Below are 22055 nucleotides of genomic sequence, written 5' to 3'. Positions count from 1 at the left end.
GGAAGTTCATTGGCTCTGTTTTTTTAAGCTCTCTCACAGAGCTTTAAAACAAAATATTTCACTCTTATCGTGCGAGTTTTACACAAGAATGGGGTCGTTTCTGAAGTATTAAAAGTATTTTTTTTTTTTGAAAGAGCATGCTTAAAAACGTAGGATGTGACCATATTTATAAAAAAAATACTTTAATCGGTCCGCTTTCATTGTTTACGCTTCTGCCGATGACATCACAAATGACGAAATGCCAATTACTGATGCCATTCGTAGTTCGCAATATTTAATTATCTTCTTTACTCACTAGCGTTGGCAACGATATGGTTGATAGCAAGCGTAGAGTGCAATATTTAATTCACTTCTTGATCATCATAACGTGGTAGATAGATGCGCCAAAGTACATCATTTGTGACATCAAAATGACAACGCCTTATTTTCAAAATCGTTCGTTTAAAAAAATTAATTAAAAGTTAAGCGTTGGGAAAATAAAAGTTTTTTCTCGCTCCATGTTTTTTTTTTTTTCGCTTATTCTACTTACTTTCAGTGACAATAAGTTGTACTTTTGATTGAAGGAAACAATCCCATTGAAAACTCCTGATTAAACAAATTATATAGTTACTGGAGTTGGTCAAAGTCATATATTAATAGAAATGATGCTGAAAAACTTGATTTTGTGTTCTTTACAAAGAAAGGTTTTTTCCCCAGTACAGTTATGTTCAAGTCAGAACGCAAGATTTTGTTTCGTCAAAAACCCACACGTCTATCATGAAAAGCATTTGCATTCGGCAATAACTGCTAATCCAGGCAAAAACATCTGGGTTACGCTACAAATAAAAGTCTCAGCATACATGGAATATTGAAAATAAAAATGGTGTACCATTCCAAAACATTTAGTGTTGCCAGACAGCAAAAAAATTGTGTTTGATATTAACATTATTTTAAAAATGAAATTTTAAAATTTTTTGCGAGTCTTTTAGATCTTTCAGTAAGATATCGTGTATAATATGAAGCAAACAGTTAGTTAAAACTTAATACAATATTTTTCTCCCTAGCTTGTATATGTATAGCTTGGAAAAGTAAGTTAGATAGTAATAATATCATTGTTTTCATTGTTTCCCTTTTACAATCATCAATATTAAGCTTAATATGCCAATATTTTTTCAAATAAAAACTTCCGTTGTTTTTTTTCCTGTAAAAATCTTATCTAAAGATTCAAAAAATGGATGTAGAGTTTATTGAATATCAATGCTGAAAAGTGCCTTTGTCCGAAAGAGCAACTAACAAATCAGTGATTGTTTGTATTCCCGAATCTACTGCAGCAAATGATCAAAATCCAGATTTTCACGTATTTATCAAACATTTGCAGCTATTTTCAATCATTACAACTTGCATGCTTAGTCATATCATGCTTTGAAATATTACTTTTCATCACGTTTACATATCGAGTCAAATCACATCATCTGGGTATAAAGCTCTTTTGAAATTAGCCTGAAATGTGCATCATTTCGCCCTAATATTGATTGCCTCTTTATCTACCCAGGTTCCATATTTGTACCGATACTTGTTCGTTCCACAGATAATATAATGGATGATAAAGTTTCAGTTTTCTTTTAAAAACAACAATGTCTCGTAACTTTGAGCTGAATATTGAGCCCAAAGAGTTGCTTATTGTGAGATGAATATTTCTATGATACGTCATTCTATGAGAATGATTCGGAAAAGAGCTCATGAACTAGATTGTAGTTCTTGCTTTGCTCTTTAAATCAGGGCCTCTGGTGCTTGAAGCAGTGCACCACTTTATCCTAGGTTCGATCCACAGTAGCAGATCCAATCTTCAGCAAACTGACAGACACTTTTTCGAGGTCGCTTGTTCCACCTGGCAATGTTTTCCTCAATGAGTGACTTTTCTGGAAAAATAAATAATTGATTAGTTAACCCAAATTTAGCAATTTTAATCAATTTTAGCTGAAAAGAAAAATTGAAAAAAAAAAAAAAAGATAAAATTTATTTATTTATATATTACTATTTAAGAAAAGGAGAAGAGGGGAGGGGGTGACGTTTTTCATAAATACCAAAGACTGAAAGTTCATGATAAATCAACACAAAATTTCAACAAAGTACTAATTAATTAAGCCTTTTTGTTGTATGTGCTTCCATAAAGTTCGGTAATATATTTTTGCTTGGTGTATTAGTGAAAGTTTATATCATCGGAATCCAAGCAAAAGTGATTTAGAAAGTTTTAACGTTGTTAGATAGTTTATGATTTTTAAAATGCGTGAATTCTATTAGTTCTTTTCCCCATGAAAAGAACTAAAAAATAAGAATGGATCAATTGATCCAAACTTCCTGTAAGATTTAATAAAAGTAACTAAAATTAAAAATTTTAAAAACCAAGGACTGAGTCACAAATGTAGAATCAAGATGGAAAATTGAAAATCTTTTTAAAAGCCTTCTACCATTAAAAATCAATTACAGGTATTTTATTTGTCAACAAATGTAAACTGGCAACAAATAAAAATTTTAAATCATTGCGTTTTACTTATGATTGAACCAGAGAAGCCCCGCTATACTAAGAAATTGAAACCGGAAGTTGCACCGCTGTATCCCAAGATCCTTAGCGTCTTGCTAAATACATTTTGATTCAAAACATTCCATTATTGAATTTCAATTGGTTGTTAATTTAAACTCAGGTATTGTTGCAAGTTTGTGGAGCACGTTTTTGAAATTGCATTAAAGCATGAATTAAAATGCAAACCAAATCCGATAGCTACTTTATTTGGTCTCTTTGCGAGATTGGTGAAAACTATTCTCGCGAAGCGATCATGTTATCATAACTCCGCTCATGATTGCACCGCTGTATCCCATAATTCCGGCTTCAATTTGATCTTTTTTTTACCATAGACAGGGTCTCTCCATGCAAATTTCTTTAATATATGGATTAAACGCAATTTTATTAATTTCCTTTTCGGCCAGCGATGAATTAGGTTACCAGTCGCGTGAATAAAGACTTAGCTGTATTTAAAACCTGCTCTAAAAAACGGAATAATTCAAATTCTATATGACATGGAAGTTTCAAACACGTTCTATCAGACGCAGAAAAAAAACCTCTTTATTTTGGTACTAAATTTTAAAATTTTTAAACGTTTTTTCGCTGCAAAAACCGCGAAAATGTTTTTTAGAGGTTTTTATTTCATATCTTTGTTAATTTATGTGATCCGAAGACGCAACTTAGCTAAGAACACTCTCGATTAACTCCCTTTTTGAACTTTTTTTTTAAATCGGTCTATCTGTTTAATTGCTAGAGTGCCACAGACAGATACAAGGATACACAGACACGTCAAACTTATATCCCCCTTTCTTTTGTGTGTCGTGGTTAAAAATGGTAAGAGACAGCTAGATTTAAAAAAGCTACTAGCTTTACCCGTGGCTTCGTTCACGTCGATGTAGATTTTTTCAATCGATTCAGGTTAATGGTCAACACATGCAGGGGTCAATTAATTACTAAAATTTGGTTACCCAGTTTCGCCGACATTTCAAAACTTCTCCCCACTTTAATATATCAAAAGGTGTGATTAAAACTGAAAACCAGGTTTGGAGGTAAATGAAATGTCGGCGAGAAAATGGGGAGACACCCAAAAAATTACAACACAAGTCGTGAAAACGTATAGGAATAGTAAAGAATTTAGCAAGGGTAATTCTTAAAAATTCCTATTCGAGTGAGGTCAACTATTCTTAAATAAAGTAAAACATTTCCCTTATAATCCCGATCCCCGTCAAATTAGTGTCTAGCGTTACGTAAACTTTTAGTAATTTTTAACGATTTGTTTAATTTAAAAATTGAGCATTAGCTCATTCCAGCTATTTATTTTGGCAACGTTTGAGAAACATATAAGCAGATAAGATTGACTAGTTTGGCAGAAAGTTTGAAATACGTCTAGAGTTCCACGCTTGAAAAATCCCATTGCCATTTTATTTTTTAAACGAAGATTACAATAACCACTAGCAGTAAAAATATTTAAAACGATGGTTAAGTCCCAAATCTCCAAATAGAAATACGGTAATATTTTACGGAAAAGAAATAGAAAATTTGAAGTGATATAGAAATATTTAGGGTTAAACCCAGTTCCAAAAGAGCCGCTATCATCAAAAATATCATTTCATGATGCTAAATGTTTCATATTTAGAATTTAAACCAACTAGCTACTTTTGTTTTAATTTAAAATTGGCTTTTGCTTTAAAACCATCAGAATTGTTTTTATTCATATTTGACACTCGCTTTAAAACCGTTTGAGTTGTTGTTATTCATTCTTGGCACTCGCTTTTAAAGCTATTTGAGTTGTTGCTATTCATTCTTGGCACTCGCTCAAAAACCATTTGAGTTGTTATTCATTCTTGGCACTCTATTTTAGTTTCATTTTAGTCTGTGAAATTTTATAAATAATTTCATTATTATTGTGTTAAAATGATATAAATGCTTCGATTTTTTTTCTAGTTGCAATATTTGAAAATACAAAGAAAAATAAGTGTTCTTTCTGAATTGTAGCAATGTGAAACAATTATTCTTATGATTTTTGAAACGTATGCTTCAAAGACTCACCTCCACTTTCGCAAGGCATGAATTCCTTCATGTCTTTTAAAAGATCTGCAATCTCTTCTGTATCTCTAGAAGAAAATACCACATATTTTTGAGCGAAATAATTTTCAAAAAATCTCTTAAATTTTTAATACTTTACCATAGATGTAGTATTAACTAGATACACAACGCGAAATCGGTTCCAAGGACAACCGAGATCATTTAGTAAACAGCAGTCAACAAGCAAGCGTCCGAAAAGAGCATGCGCCGAAACAACTTTTGCAGTATTTAGAAGTAACCGAGCTGTCTGAAATATTGCATGTAGTTCTCCTTTAGCTCTGGTTCAGGGGCGGTAACTTACTGCTAAATGCCCAAGCTTTGCGTTTAACTCACGAGTCGAACCGCATCATGCACGAGTCGGACACTCGCTGGTGAGCTAAATAAACTTTATCTACTTGTTTTTTTGGCACTGTTAGCTTCAATGAGATGATATCTGCCTCCAGCTCGGTTATTCACGATTCCTGACTGAAGAACTCTAATGAAAACGGAACTGCGGTCTCAGGATGTAATAATCGCGCTGTCTGGTATGTAACATTTGCCGTAGGGGGACTGATAGAATGCAAGCTAAGTTGCCTCCTCGTTGGATATGCTTTTACTTGCGTACTTCAAGAATCACACGTTCAATGGCGGCCAGTGGCTGCAGCTACGGAGTTGTGTGTCTAGTTACACTATATCTATGTATTTTACTCATCAAGCTAAAATGAGAAAAGGTGATACTATAATTAAAAGTAATTTAATGAGTAGCTATATTTAAAGATATTCTTTTCGATAAACGTTTGGAAAAAATCTTCTTCATATAATAATAAGACGTACAATAAAAATAAAATGTTATTACATTTTTAAAATCTGCATTGAGCCAAAACCATAGCACAGCGTTCGGTGCATGCACATGTACAATGACACATGCCCAAAATGGACCTTGAACTCGTTCATAAAAAGAATAGTACTGCTGCAGCAGGCAGATGAAGGACAGTAAAATACCGTATACCCTTTGGTTCGTTTAAAACAATAGAGTATACCTTCTGATTTGTTTCAAAAAATTGGATATACCTTCTGGTCTGTCTATAAAGGTCGCGTATAACTTCTAGTTTGTTTCGAAAGATAGCAAGATTGCATATACTTTCTGGTTTGTTTCGATAAATTGCGCATACCTTCTAGTTTGTTTCGAAAACTAGCGTACACCATCTGGTTTGCCACGAAAAATAGAGTATACTTTCTGATTTGTTTTAAAAAAACAGCGTATACCCTATGGTTTATCGAAAAATATCACTTGTGTTCTCTTTTTTAGTGAATTCAAATAAAATTGTAAAATAAAATTCCCTGCTATGATTTTAGCCTACTTTCCCAGTAAAAGTTAGAGAAAGAAGCATGAAAGAAGGCTTACTGTATCTTAAAAATATCGCGAAGAACAAAAAAAAAAGTCAAAAATAAATAAAATAATCGACTAAATATCGAAAAATTAAAAATTGTGAAGTAGGGTATTGAGATGGGGAGAAATTTGTGTGGGTGTGTTTGTCTATCCCCCTCTACCCCCCCTCTCCCCAAAAATTGTTTGCGTGAAAAGTTTGATTCGATTTTTTTTTTGGTTCGTCCCATATTTCATTTTTTGATTTGAACAATTTCCCGTTCAATTTTGAACAGTTCAAAAAAAAAAAAAAAAAACTTAACATTAGCGCTTACGGGGAAATTCAGGGCAAATCTAAATCCTTAACTTTTTCATGCGAATTGGCTTCAAACAAATTTGTAGGAAAAAGATTTTGATAAAAAACATATGAAGAAAATATATTTTGCTTTGAACAGTTTTTTTGTTCAATTTTGAACAGTTTTAATCTCTTAACATTAGCACCTACGGGGAAACTGAAAGTCAATATAGATTCCGAACTTAAAGGCGGATTTACTTCAACCAAATTTTGTTGGAAATAGCTCTTGACGACCTACTCCGGAATCCGACTATAAGAATTTTGGGGCAGTCGACTCCGACTCTTGAGCCCGAAAATTAGTCGTACTCCGACTCTCCGACTGACTCTGACTTCGTAGCTTTAGCAAAAAATTATACACGAAGGAAAAATGACTGACTCCGACTCTTGGAAATTCGACTCCGACTTCTTTATCCCAAAGAAAGTCCTACTCCGACTCCGGAAACATTGGCAGAGTTGCAGACTTTAAGGAAAAATGACCTGTTCCACTTCCGAGTCTTTCAATTAAAAACTTCCGGCTCCCGAATCTGACCCTTTTTTCCAAAAATGAGAGTGACTCCGATTCCGAACCCGCAGCCATAGTTTTTACTGTAAAAACTATTTTAATATGATTTCTTTCTGTTTTCATTCTTACGTTTTAATTTGTTTATTCAGTTTTTGGTGGAGAAATTTGGAGTCCTTTATGTTTCTACATAAGGAAATGAGCAGACGATTTTTTTTTTAAACACGGAAAATTATGTCTTTAAGTTGACATTTTATTGTCTTTATTTGTTTTTGAAAGAATATTAATTCATTTTTAAAATTATACTTTGGCAACAGGGGAAAAAAAATAGGGGATTTTTTTTATACTTGTATGATGTATTTATTCACAACTCCAATAAACTATAGGGGGCACTGCAACCACTGTCTAATGGCGAATGAAAAAGGTAAAACAAACAAATGCCGTAACTTAAAACTTGCTTTGACGCTTAGTGACTGCCAGTAATTTTTCATCTTGTGTGTGGGAAGCTTTCTTTTTTATTCTTCTGAAATTACATTACCCCATAAACTGTCTGTAGCCTGTAATTTACCCCAAAGAAAACACGTGGAATGGAATGTTTTACCTTTTTCTTTAGTATTGTTTATCACCGTAAGGTAGCGTATTCGAGCTCTGGAGTTGCGAATTTTAATGAGCTTATTAATTTTAATTCTTTTGTTTTCTTTTTGAAAGCAGTTTTAGATTTTGTTCTTAATGAAAAAAAAAAATGTTTTAGCTGCTTTGTTTAACAGGTGCCTCTACTTTATTTGTTCGTTTATTTATTTTTTACGCATCTAATTCTTTAGATAAGCGAGGCCTATTTTATATCGAGAAATCAGTTTGAAATATTAAAAAATATGTTTGAAATAATTTGCGATTTTCGCTAATTTTGAGAATATTGATCGGATACTAGAAAGGCGATATTGGTACACGGGAAAGTAGGCTCGTTTAGTTGTTGACGGAACTTCTTGTGTGATAAAGTAATCTTATCTCACATTTTCATTACCTACACATTATAATTTCATTGTAGACGATTATGATCTTTCCTGCTATTTGAGATGCATTTTGATAAGAATAAATATTTGTAGTATCTATCCTACATGGTAATCTATTCGTCACTCTCTCTTTTCCTCAACCTAAATTTTCAGTTTAGAGTGCTGGTCAAATTATTAGACTAAAGAGTTTTTTTATACACTATTTGTACTAAAAAACTATTTATTTTACTGTTAAAGTACAGTATATACCGTACACACGGATTATTAAGTTATTTTAGCATAATTTAATGTTTGCAGGTGGCAGCACTGTCTGCTTTGTTTATGTTCTTTGTTTATCTACCTACCAGAAACATAACCCCAATCAGCTTAAACAGTTCACTAGTTCTTTTTATTAGTGTGCTCTGTTATATTTAAAGTTAGTTTTAGTTAATGAGTGAGCATGTGTATGTGAGTATATATAATAGTGAGTATAAACAATTTTTTAACTCTTTTTTTAAAAAATTAAGAAATGGTGTAAACCTTGTGAAAAGTAGAAAGACTTTAAATGCTCATCAAGAACAAGGGAATGCATACTAAATATTAGATAATTATTTCACTGTTGGTTAATGTGTCTATAGTTATGTAATCAATAAAGAATTAAGAATTTGCTTTTAAAACAGTCCTAGTCTAATAACTTGATCAGCAGTGTGAGTCTTTGTTTAGAAATTTTTTTTCATAGTTTACATTCTGCCGTTCTTACAGCTACAGAACTTGTGACAAACAATATATATTACGGGTGTCAATAAATTATCGCCATGTTTCTAAAAAAACTAACAAGACTTTTGCTACTAAGAACCGCTGATATAACAGATTGGAATTTGTAATGCAATTTCCTACTCCTAAAGTATAGAGATCAAATCTCGCCTGTAGGAACACACGTTCTTCTAAGTGCCTTATTTTTCATTTGCTAAGATTTTTTTTTGCTTAGACCATCAAAACGTCTGTATTATTTACTGGACTCGTTCATTTTATCTTACCATTATAGTTTTTCTTTCTCCCTTTCTTTCTCTTTTTGCTCGAAAGTCAAAAGAACCCATTAGGGATAAATATATAATTAAAGAAATATGTCTAGCGCCATTAGCGGTAAATATTTAATGTCACCACCACCCCATCTTTGGTATCGTTATTAAATGTGTTTTTACCGTTATTTCCTATTACATTTCCCCATTTTTCAAGCATGCTTGATTTTATTTTTCTTTTGTCTGCGAACAGCAAAATTCTAAGTATGTTGCCACAGCAAAACACAATGTTGTTATCATTAATACTGACTTTTATAAAAATGCTGAAAAAAGTGCTTTAACTAACGTAAAAGTTAACCTCGCGATGAAAAGGTTTATAATAAAAAATTATTTTCCAATCTTTCTTTCCTCAAAAGCTTAAAAATATGCAAAACATAAATTCTGTTAAACATCATTAAATGATTATATGAAAATGAATGTCATAAACAATTTTATGTTTAAAAAGATTAGCAGCATGATACCTTTATTTTAAAAAGTCTATTGTTTGTTGAAAAAATAAATGTTTGTTTTCAAGTGTAGTTTTTACCGCAGTTTAGCGCGATCATTTTTATTGGTCTGGAATGTTTCGCTCGTAAAAATGCAAAATGAGTCATAAATTTGGAGTAGCTCCTAAAATGTGAAATTTCAATGTTTTTTCCCCTTTAACGAAATTAGATAAGACGTAGATCATTAATAATCAGATAAAAAAGAATTAATGACTATTTTTTTGCTTTTAAACTTCAACTTCAAAGTTTTTTTTTTTTTTTTGTAGAGAGTTCTTTGAATTTTTTTTTCGGCTTTTAGTTTTGTAACATACAATAAGAAATGCTTTCATATAAAAATAAATAATGTCATTAAATTATTACCTACCACTTGATGTATTTGCAAGTGGTGAGGAGATATTATCTTTTACAAAATGTTGGTAACTGATCTTTAAATAAACTTAAGTAACAGTTTTCAGGATTCTAACAAAATTAAAACATTAAACGTTATTTACTCGTTATTTTAGAGAGTAACTTCTTTGAGACACTGTGTATTTGATTCAATTATTCGCGAACTTTTTAAATGCGTGGTGAATTCTTGCCTTTGATATTTGTATCAAAATCGTGTCCAGTGCTTTAACACATACTTGGTTGTTTTCTGAGTGGTTTTACCAGCGAATAAACTACCATACGAATATTAGTAAAAAATTAAGGCCATGGGGGTGGGGTTGATACTCAACATTCCTTGCTGTACCCATAATCTTATACTTCATGGTTCTCTTTCCAATCATTTTATATAAATCAATTACCAACGGACGACAATTACTTTTGTGTAAGAGTTGTTGCAAACGGTCAATTGTTGATTGTCCCATTTTCCTTTTCTTATTTGAAAATAGAGTTACTTACCTGGCTATACTTTGCAGTTCCTCTTTATGGTAATCTCTAGGTTGAACCTTAAACAAAACAAGTCTGTCTAAAACGGACATCCCAGAAGATCGAGGTTTTTTCTCTGAAAAGATACATAATAAAGACAGAGTAAATAAGTTAACCTTTTGGTATGAAAATTCCTTAAATGGGATCATTATCTAACAATCACCCAAACTAGCGGAATACAGCTTGGGCTCTGTGAACCAATGCGGTTCCTAAAACTTTGACAGGTGTTAGTAAAATAGTAAAAAACATTTAGTCAAATAGTATTATGTGGCAAAAAGAAATACAGAAGCTGTATGTATGCTGAAGATTTCAACAATTATTCCAGACGTAAAAAAATGTTTTGCAATTAAAAACAATCGCAGCTATATATGTAAAAAAATATTTTTGTTACTTTCTCATATTTTAAATCAATGTTACACTTGTTAATTACTTGCAAATTTATGATGTCTTCAAAATTGTAATTCAAATTTTGGAAAGTTTTTTTTATGGATAAAAGGTACCCTATGTTCTAATGTACAGCCCTGACGCGTGTGAAAAATTTCATGACGATCGGTTGAGTACTTAAGGACTGAAAACGTAGGAACTAAACTCACTTCCCCATTTAATATAATTAGTGGGAAATCTCGTTTTATTGCATGAACTTATTTCCGGTTTTTTTTGTTTTTTTTTTTACCGTAACGGACGTACCCCTGAAGATAGTTCCGCTACCGAGCCAAAAAAAAAAAAAAAAAACTTAAATAACATTTTTGGAAGGTTTCAAAATTGAACTGATTTTTTTTATAGAAATCGAGTCTATGTTATTCATAAGATTTAGGCAATGAAACAAGAATCTCACATTTTTGGAGACTTTGCAGAGGGTGTTTTTTGCACAAAATGAAAAAGTATGGAAATGAAGTTACCAATTCAGTGCTAAAAATTCCGGCAAATTTTACGATATATATTGCACACTCCTTGCAAGAAATCATATCTCAAGAATTAGCGATTTTGAGTTATGCCTTTTTTTAAACTGCCGTTAATGAGTAGCATGTATCTGCAAGAATTGCAATTCTATAACTTAATATTTTGCCGTCAGAGAGCATTTGTGTCGTATTTGCATTTTCAAGTACTTTCGGAATGTTTTTCGCAAGAATGTCACACCTTTGGTTGTGCAGGATTCATCAGGCATGAAACATCTGCATCGTTTAGTGAAAGATGATATTTTCCGAAAACAGTATTGCACAGAAAAAAAGAGCATTTTTCATTCTTATTTTTAAATCCAGAACGCATTATTTACATTTATGTCGGTATTGTAAGGAAATGAATTAGTAACAATAATGACATATTTTGAGATATTTCAAACTATCTTTGACATTTAGTGCAAGAACGTCGGAAATAAAACACAGCTTTTTAAAACTTCACTTTTTACACTTCAGAACCAAAGAACCACTAGATTTTCTTGAAAAAGACCTTATGCGTAAGAAAAAGTTCAATCAGTGGCTTGAAATATAGTTTTACTTCATATCTTACTTTCAATTTTTAAAATCGATGTCCTGAAAAATCACGTTTTTTGAGATACGGGGTGGCCCAGCGGGTAATGTTTGAAACAAAGTACAATAGATGGCGCTAGGTGCAAGTGAGTGAAGCCAAACTTGGTGCGCATGCTCCGTTGAGTGGGCAATTGTAAATGTGATGTTCCTTCAGTGTGCAGTGCGCTTTATCATGCGATTCTCGTTAGTAAAAATAAATAAAAATATTCGACGGAAGTTCACGTATTTATTGTGCTACAAATGGCCAGATGTGATGAAAATGTGAAGGCAATTCAAAGAGCATGGCAGGAGAAGTTCTACAACAAGAATTGGCCAAACAAAAGGACTATGGAAAGGTGAGTCATTTTGTGCGTTTGACGGTACAAATGTTTTCCTTTTTGCTTCCATGTTTGTTCTGAAAAATGTGTTTCAATCCTTTTCTCTGTAGACTGTATGCCAAGTTCAAACGTACTGGATCGGTGGAAGACCATAAAAAAGCTATGGCTACAGACACCGCTACTGTGGTCATAGACGGTTTTTCGCTGCCGATAAGACTCGATCTGCAGAACCGCCTAACTGCTGTCCTTGTTAAAGATGGCGGTCACTTCGAACCTCTATATCATTAATAGCCCAATATGTCCTTTCAATATACGTCATTAAATTGTTCCCATGTCTCTTGTTTGTTTTTATTTTTTCATTTGTTTCAAACATTACTCGCTGGGCCACCCAGTATGTCGTTGTTGCAGAGTGAGCGGTATATGGATGCCTCAATTGCCAAATCCAGTAACTCCACTTAAAAAAAAATCCTCATTTCTGCTTAAATAGTACTTTATCAATGATTAGCATGTGAGTTTATATTAAAATTTTTATTCAGCACATTTCTGACCATGTGATAACCGAAAATGTAACACGAGGACCTATTCACTCTTATGGATAACACTATCTTTTTAATTACTTTTCTCGACTTTTTGTTTTATGGAGTTAATTAATTTGACAAGTGAGGCATCCACATATTACTGTAAAATATCGTGTAGGGGGAAAGGGGGCACATGTGAGCATGGTTTGTTTTACAATGATAACGTCAAGCAAAAAATCTTAAAACGTTCTCAATTAATGAAAGTACCAGCCCTACCTCTTAACCAAACTTTCGGAACAAAGGATCAGTTTATGTTCCTGTGGTGAGAGCTTCTTAGTTTTAGCTGTTGCTGATGCACTTTTATCACTATCTTCTTCGTGTAAATACATATTTTAAACTTATTAATAAGCTAAATTTAATTATTGCAAACCATTATATGATCCATGAAATACACAGCCAGCTCAGTCAATTCCAGCCGAGGACTGCAGTTTCGTGCTATTTAGCACTCATCAGCCCGGCATAGGAAAGTGACTGAGCTGGAGATGGAAAACCTCATAAGGAAGCCAAAAGTGCGAAACAAACTGGTAGCCAATATAGAATTAGCGCAAAACAGACGAGTGACCGAAGCAATGGTTCGGTTCAACTCGAGGATTGAAGGCAAAGCATGGTATATTCAGTAAATTACCGGGAAGGGGGGGGGGGCAAAAGCCAGGGCTAAAGCTTCTGCTGGTACATGAAATGAGCTGGCTTTGACTGAACTGGCGGTGTATTTCATGTATATCTGCTTTAGCCCTGGCGGTAGTTTACTGAATACATTATATGAACATTCACGTAAATTTATGACGATGTTTAAAATTTTTAATTAAATGAAAAATTCGTTATTTTTGAAAATTCTTTCAAAGGTAGATGCCGTGACACTTGTGAACACAACATGTAGGGGCACATGTCCTATATCCTCTCCGCAACACAAATATCACTGTACGATTATTATAAGTGTTAAAAAAGAAGTAAAGATCGATAATTGTTATTATTTTGCTACAATGAGTTTGTAAATGTATTGTATCAAATAATTATTAATTATTTATTTTATTATTATTTTTTTTTATTTCTCTATTTACTAAATAGTTGATCAAAAATTGTGTGGTATATAATATTTGCACAGAAAATAAAGATAAAATATGTTCTCTTAACTAAAAACTCAAGTTAAAAATAATTTTAAAATTCATCATCAATTTCTGTATGAAGCTGAAACGCACTTTGTAACAAGAAAAAACTTTACATAATAAAATGTTCTTTGTATTTTTCAGTCTTATAAGACTTTTTCTTGTCGATCCAGTGATTAGAACATGCTATGAAACTCTAGAACTTGATAGTGAGCAGAGCTATATAATGCGGAGAAAAATATTTTCTTAATAAGTTACTGTACTATTAAAACTGACACAGTACAGGTTACAAACCCTTGAATGTAATTGGTATACAGCTGCATACTGAAGCATTGGTATCTGCTTCATTATTACGAGTTTTTCGTCCTGGATTTTTCACTCGTGTTCACATGTGCCCCACACTTGTTCACATGTACCCCCCTATAGGGGCACATGTGAACAAATGAAGACATATTTTTAAAATTCCATAAAGTAAAAAAAAATATTTAAAAAAAAATCAGAAAAAATCCATGGCACTGAGAAACGACTATTTTGTCATGGGTATCTGTTTTCTGTGAGAAATTGATAATATTTTCTGCGAAATTAAAAAACTTCAAAAATTGTTCACATGTGCCCCCTTTTCCCCTATACAGTCACAGAAAGCTTTTACAGCAGATATTACCGGTAAAAGAAAGTAATTGCAGTACCAATTGGTGACATATGAGGGAGGGGGGATCATATAATTATCCACTCCTTCTGGATATCCTATAGGCATTAAAGAGCCGGTGTAAAATTTAAGGGATCTCAGGTTCAAATTTTCGCTGCTTTTGTCTCTTTATTTTTGCTTAGTGCAACTAGTCACATCGCTCTGCTATGCTTTTACCATAAAGTTGCACAGTGAAATAAGATTTTACGGTAAAAAATGTTGGAAATACTGATTCCAATACCTTTTAACGTAACATTTCAGGAAATTTTTCAACAGGGTGATAAGGTGACGCTTGCTTATTTTAATCTCACGACTTTAAATAGCAGAGAAACAATTTTGCCAAAGCGTGCATCGTATTTAGGTAAAATATGCTTCAAAAGCATTTAAGTTAAAAGGCCACATTTCCTTTTCATACATTCGTAAATTGTATCAATAAACATAGGATTTTTACAACTGAATACGAAACACGTTGTGATTAGAAGAATAATATCTAATTAGTTAGCAAAATAGTTTAGAAGAAAAAGCAGAATTTATCTATCCGTTTTCGTATTCGGATTTCTTATTTATACGAATCTACTTTTTTCTCTGAATACTGAATTGTAATATTTTCAGCGAAAGGAAATGAGCTGAATTTTTTATAGCATTGGCGTAGTTGGAGAAAGATACAATTTTAAATACTATTTTAAAAGAAAAGGAAATGGACATTCTTAAAAAAATATTTATTAGTTTCTCATTTACTTTAATCCATCCATAAATATTTAGTACATGTTCTCATACGAAAATTTGATATATCTTTCCCTTCTCAGCATATAAATTTTCTAAAAATTCGCTTACTGAGCTTACTGAGCTTAATTAGCTTACTAAAAAATAATCTGTTTTAAAAAAATCGAATTTGTGTTATTATAAGTAAAAAAATAATATTAAATATTTAAACATTTAATTACTTTGTATACAAGATGAAGAATTTTTAATGAAATACTATGAGCTTTAGAAAGATAAGCTGTTCTAGGAGAAAATTTAGATACTCTGTCACATGTCAAGTTATAGTATTGAAAGGACATTTTTCGTTTCATTTTATCTTCAAAAATTGTGCCTTCAATTTTTGTCCGAATAATAAGAATTATATTTCGTGGAAAAAGCATAATTTGTTAGATTAAGAAGATAGAAGTTGTAAGCAGTTAATTGGTACATTTATATACTTTGAATTATTTTAACGTCGAAGTTTCTAAACAGTTAAGGTGGTAGCAATAGATGAAAATTTGAATTTTTTTAATACTTAAAGAAAAAAAAATCTTCTAACAACACAGTGTTATTTGAAAACAATAGAACGTTTTGGTGATGGTATAAACTGGACGTGGTAATATGTTTTAAAGCTAATATTCAATCAAAATAGGATCCATTAAACTCTATACAACGTTTTGAATTGTCAATCGATTTGTTCATAAACTTTTCAAATTCAGTTTTGGGAATATTCTTTGGCGCCCGTCGTAAAAATGTACTTTCATTGCAGTTTTCAGTTTCAGGAACAGAAAGCAGTCACACACTGATACATCAAACAAATACAGACGGTGATTGAAGGCAAAAATCTATTTTCTAACATTCGAAGCTGAAAACTGCAATGACATAGGTGCTAAGGAACAATCCAAAAACTGAATTTTAAAAGTCTATGGATAAAATGATTGACCTTTCAAAGCGCTGTATTGAGTTCAATCGATCATTCTTTTTTAATAAATATTAATTTTAAAACATATTAACACATTATTATATCACTACAAAGTTCAGTTATTTTTAGATCACACTGTGTACATTTCAAAATTTGCTGTGGAAATTTGCTTTCACTTGTCTTTACATCTTACGTAAACGGTCGCATTAATGAACTTTAAGCTAAAAATAATCATGCTCTCGGCTGGAGCTTAGGCAGAATGATAAGCTAATACCCAACATCTCGTTACAGCATTCTGAAACTGCAGTCTATGGATGCCATAACGCACCACATTGCATTATCTTAACTGGAAAAAAACAATACTGGCATTGACAAAAGTAAGCAACAGCCGTAATTAGTAAGTATTTTAAAAAGACGTATTCAAAGATTTTATTATAGGTGGAAATAACTCTAAGTGTGTAGTTTAAATCTAGTTTAATCTTCTAATTCTAAGTAATATGCTCGAAGGGAAGTAAGTAATATCCGTTATTAGTAAGGTTCTTAAGAGTACTTTTTCAGAAAATTTACTAATGAGGGAAACTTAATCTACATAATCCACTCAAACACTGAAAGAAACTTCTGAAAAGTCACACATTATTTTACACGCAGCGGTTCCCAACCGGTGGTTCGCGAACCCCTGAGGGTTCGCGAGAGGTTTTCAGGGGGTTTGCGAAAAAAAAATATTGAAATGGTGGAGTTTTAATATGCCTGTTCCTGATGAAGTCTTATGGTTCAAACGGTTTCAAGCAAATTTTCCTGCCTTCAGATTTAAAAAAAAAATTGAAAGCGTTCATTTCCTCAAAACTTTTGATCGGAAAGATTGATTAAACGTGATGAAAACGTTACGTAGAGCATATGCGAGTGCCTAAAATATTTTGATATTAAGTTTCTTGACCATCAATTTGAGTCCGAGGAAGAGCTATTTCTCTGCTGTTGTGTTGAGTCAAAAATGCATAGAAATGAGATCATTCCGTTGTTTGTTGCTATAACTTTCACACTACATATTCTAAACTTATTTCGAGCTTTATTGTCGAAAAAGGGAAAGAATAGCTAGGAACCCAAAAATAGCACAGGAAGTATAAAAAATTACTTACTATAAAAAGTTTTGCAAAACTTTCTGTACTGTTTACGCAGTAAAAAAAAAAAAAAAAAATCAGCAGAATTTAATCATGCAACTTAATCTGCACTCTAAGTAAATGAGGAATTTGAAATTTGTGAAGAAAGTGTTTTTTGTGGTAAGTGAGCAAACAAATATTTCTTTTGTTAAAAATTACCTTTTTTGTGCAAAAATTAAAGTAAATGCGTATTTTGAGCATAGGTGCTTCTATTATTTTTCAAGATACGCATTTTACTCCACACTTATACCCTAATTACAAGAAAATTCTTCAGCAATCAAACGATTAATGCACGCAATATATCTTTATCAAACAGCTAGGTTGGTAGTCCTTTTCAAGAAGACTTAAACCTTCAGATCTTTCTCATTTTACTGTAAGAAAAAAAAAAAAAACATTTACTTAATCTGAGACGGTACCCTGAAAGGTATTTTAAAGATCATTCTTTATTTGATTTCTGATTTAATGATAATAGAGATGAATGTACCCCCGTGTCAGAAAAAAATTTCAGCCAAGCTTTGGCCTCTTTGTTCCACAAATATCCCATTTAAAAGTTTTTTTTAAAAAGTTGATTAAAGCTCGACGTAGACCAATTACTGTGTTTATTTTTTTGGTGAATTTGTTTTGCATTCATTTTTAGCGATCATCTTAGTTCGTAACAATATTTGTAATTCTATATTTTGGAATTATGTTTTCGCTCTTGTTATAAACTATGAAGCAGCATCAAACTAAAAAAAAATCTCCCAAATTTTATTGTCTATGTGTGTGCGTGCACGCGTTTTTTTTTTTTTTTTTGCTTGTTACTTATTAACTTAGTACCCAAGGGGTTCGCCAACATTTTCCGGAGTTTGGAAGGGGTTCGCGTAGGGGAAAAGGTTGGGAACCGCTGTTTTACAACAACGTTGCGAGATTTCTCGGGTTTCCCTAGTTTCCTGTGAAAATCCGGTATCTTTGTGAAAAGGTTTACAGAATTTCTGCAAGTTATACTAATACAGACTTCTCACTGTAGCGTGACTGATACCTGATTTAGGGGAAAACGTAGTCTCATAACCCTGTCGCTTGGTTTGATTTGCAATACTGCCTTAGCTTCGGTCATATTTGTTGTAGGAGCTTTCTTCGTAAATAAGGAAAATGACAAGCTATCAGAATAAAGAATCTAGGTTTTCCTAGAAGTTTCTTGTTTAAAACCCAAATCTTCACCTGATTTTATTACAAAGGTTTCTGAATTCTTGAGAACCATTCCAGGTTAATTTCAGGAAGGTAAAATTAATCAGGAAGACTTTCTAAGTTTAAGCGGGAAACTTCTTAGTGTTTTGACAGATATGCTACTGGTCGAAACTAGGTTCATTAGCTGCCCATTATTTTTCTGGAACGTTGATGTCTTTTTTAAATATTCTAACAGAGTATCCAAGTAATCTCAAGGGAATTAGAGAAACTATCAATTTACCGTAAAAAGCAGTCATGTCCATAGGATGCGATTGGACGAGGAACTGACATTTTTTCAGCTCTTTGTGAAACAATTGCGTGCAGCACACCAGATTCACCAACTGTTGGCTGTCCACTGGAATTCCCTCTGCCACGTCACTAAAATAAAATAGTAATAATATTAAAAACAAAAATGCCATGATAAGCTCAAGCATTTGAAAAAACAAATACCGATTTTATAAGTAAATACCGACAGCCCGTCTACGATATCGAGACTACAGTACACCGACCGACAATCCGATTATTCCATCCAGAAACTGCAGTTTTGCCCTTATTAAGGAACCAATTTGAAACAGTCGTACCCTAGCTGGAGACAGACGTCCTTTCCTTAAAGCTGAGATTACTTACAAACTGGTAGCTAAAACTAATTTAGCACTCCCCTCTTTTCTAATGATTGGTTCTTCAAACCAAATCGTTATTTAGTGCTGCATCTCATCTCTTTGTCAAAAGCCAGTCTTGCGCATACACTATTTTTGCTTTTCGTCTGACTATTTAAGGCTTTTCTTAAGTCAAATCACAAATTTATATTTTTTTTAAGTGTTTCTCAGCGAATATCCAGGCTTTTTATAATGTGTTCAAAACGAATAGTCGCTTAGTTTCAAATTAACGGACATCAATTGCCCCCAATCAATCTGTTTTTTATTGTGCGATATTGGTGGATATTATTTTGTTAAATAATAAATTTCGTTTCTTGATAGAATGTTCTCCGCATTATTACAGGGTGCGGAGAAAGTTCCCTCAATTTTGTTTAAAACGTTTTTTTGGCGTTAAAATCGTATGTTGGCTCTTTATTTGGCACATATTGTTTATTGGCATTAAAAGTATTTGAGGTGTATAATCATTTGATCTTTGTTAGTTCATTGAGTTAGTGAGCTATGAATCATGAAAATATGAGTGTTACTGTCGTTGAATTACACAAGAAGGGAATGAAAACAGCCGATATTATTCGAAGGACTGGATTCAAGAGAAAAACAGTCTATAACGCTGTGAAACGCTACAAGGAGACTGAAGGGACTGCCGACCGTCCACGGAGTGGTCGTCCAACCACGACTCCAGCGAATGAGCAGAAGATCCGCTGTAGCATCCGTCACAATCCAGAGCACTCAATGCGAAAGTTGGTCAAAGAAATATAGATCAGCGAAAAAAAAGCATCCGAACCACCGTGAAAAACAAGTTGGGACTTCGTTCTTACAAGATCAATCGCCTCCACTTCTTCAATGACACAATGAAGCAGAAAAGATTGATAAAAGCTAGACGGATGCTTCGCTTGACCGCTGGTGCTCGCCTTTCGAAGGTTCTCTTTACCGATGAGAAGATCTTCATCATCGAGCCCATACGTAACCGTCAAAATCATCGCCAACTGCTTAAGAAGGGTCAGAAGAAGACCACTGCTGCGAAAATCATCGGACACAGTCACTTTCCAGCCTCCGTAATGGTTTGGTCTGGCATTTGTGACACTGGGAAGACGCCGCTTGTTTTCATTGACAGAAACTTCAAAATTAATGCTGCGAGCTATCAGCAGCGGGTTCTATGCGATGCACTGAGACCATGGGCAACAGAACATTTTGGTCAAGATGGATTCACGCTCCAACAAGACTGGGCTCCTGCGCATTCGACCGATCGACGATTGCCATCTGCGAAGATCAATCATATCCCCAGGTTTTTTGGGGAAAAATGTTTGGCTCCCTAACTCAACGGACCTCAATCCGATGGATTACTCGATGTGGTCAATGTTGGAGGAAAAAAATCTCGGGAAAACGATACGCCACGGTCGACATGCTCAAAACGGCTCTGAGGCGTGCCTGGAATGAGATAACGATGGATGAGTGCGAGAGCATCGTCGGCAATTTCCTACTGAGGCTCCGTAAATGTATTGAAGCCCAAATAGCCAATTTTGAACAATTGTTATAAATTTTTGTTTAATGTTATTATTATTGCTTCGATAAAGAGTTTTTATTGCTTCAACATGTTGATTTGTTGAATTATGTGCCAGTTACAGCCTATTGAAATATCTAATAAAATTGTGGGAACTTTCTCCGTACCCTGTATTTTTGCAAGGTATTTAAATGTTTTTAGGGCAACGATAAGGGCTTGACTAACTCAAAGGGAGACCCTAGGCCCACAGTAATTTGTGGATCCCTAGAAAACCCTATAGCGGAGTACAGTGGTTGATTTACAGGTTTATTTATGGCCGGTCAGAATGCACTTTTGGGGTCATATGTGTCTATCAAAAACTATGTGAATCATTTATCATGTGCATTATAAATCCCGTTTGAAACCCCTCATAATTCTGACATGGTAAATTTGCTACAGGCAAAATGAATAAAGCTTCTCCTTTAAGGAAATTTATTTCCTATTGAAAATTCATTATTTTATTATTACTTTTTAAATACACGTATTTTCATAGTTGTAATGCTATGCGTAATTCTTCAAGTAATTTGGGGCCTCATAGAAAGATGGGGCCCCAGGCCTAGTTGGCCTGTGCGATAATCAGTCCCTGGCAACAGTAACTAAGGGTGACGTGGTCACTGGACACATTTGGAAATTAATAAATGGATTTCGCTGATTGTTTTACATTCAGATTGTTTTACAGCAACTCCAAACTTGACTTTGGTTTCATTCATGTTAAAGACGATATGCATCCCCCAAAATTAATTTCTGGGTACGCCACTGCCTGACATGGTAGGTGGTATTCTAGAGACATTACGCAACACATCTTCGCGCAGCGGCATCAGAATTTCAAGGTAGTTCTTATTTTGCGACCGTTTGCATCATAGGAACATACAGGGTGTTCCGTTTTAACCTGCAAGACCTTTATTTTCGCAACTGTTAGTCTTAGATGTATACTTCCAGTTGCAAAAATGTTAAACAGATGAAAAGTTAAGACATAGAAAGTTTGAAGTAAAAATAAAAATAAGTCAAAAAATGATCATCATCATAGTTGGCTCGACAGCCCAGGGTGGGCCAAGGCCTTCCTTTGGAGAATCTTCCAAGACGTCCTACTTTTTGCCTGGGTTTTCCAATTTTCAACTGAGAATATCGAAGTCAGATTCAACAGAATCCAACCATCTCATTTTTGGTCGTCCCCTTCCTCGAATTGTCACAGGTATTGCAGCAAAAACTTTTTTTACTGGGTTTTCTTCGTTCATTCGAGAGACATGGGCCGCCCAGTTCATTCTCCTAATTTTTATGCTTTTTATTATGTCAGGTTCTCTAGACAATCTGTAAATTTCAAAATTGAATCGTCGTCTCCAGACACCGT

At 33.5% G+C, this 22055-nt stretch overlaps 1 protein-coding gene across 1 annotated transcript in view; it reads right to left on the bottom strand.

Annotated features, from left to right (window-relative positions):
- Positions 1–1788: 1788 nt before the first annotated feature.
- Positions 1789–22055, bottom strand: part of LOC129224753 (uncharacterized) — an 81655-nt gene continuing 61388 nt past the window's right edge. Inside the window, exons 3-6 of the mRNA XM_054859302.1 lie at positions 18756–18892; positions 10259–10361; positions 4589–4653; positions 1789–1898 (exon numbers count right to left, since the gene is read on the bottom strand). Of these exons, the coding sequence (XP_054715277.1) occupies positions 1789–1898; positions 4589–4653; positions 10259–10361; positions 18756–18892 (415 nt within the window). The remainder of the gene's footprint in view (positions 1899–4588; positions 4654–10258; positions 10362–18755; positions 18893–22055) is intronic.

The sequence above is a fragment of the Uloborus diversus genome, chromosome 6, assembly GCF_026930045.1.
Source record: "Uloborus diversus isolate 005 chromosome 6, Udiv.v.3.1, whole genome shotgun sequence".
Lineage (NCBI taxonomy): Eukaryota > Metazoa > Arthropoda > Arachnida > Araneae > Uloboridae > Uloborus > Uloborus diversus.
This window is presented reverse-complemented; position numbering and strand designations above follow the sequence as displayed.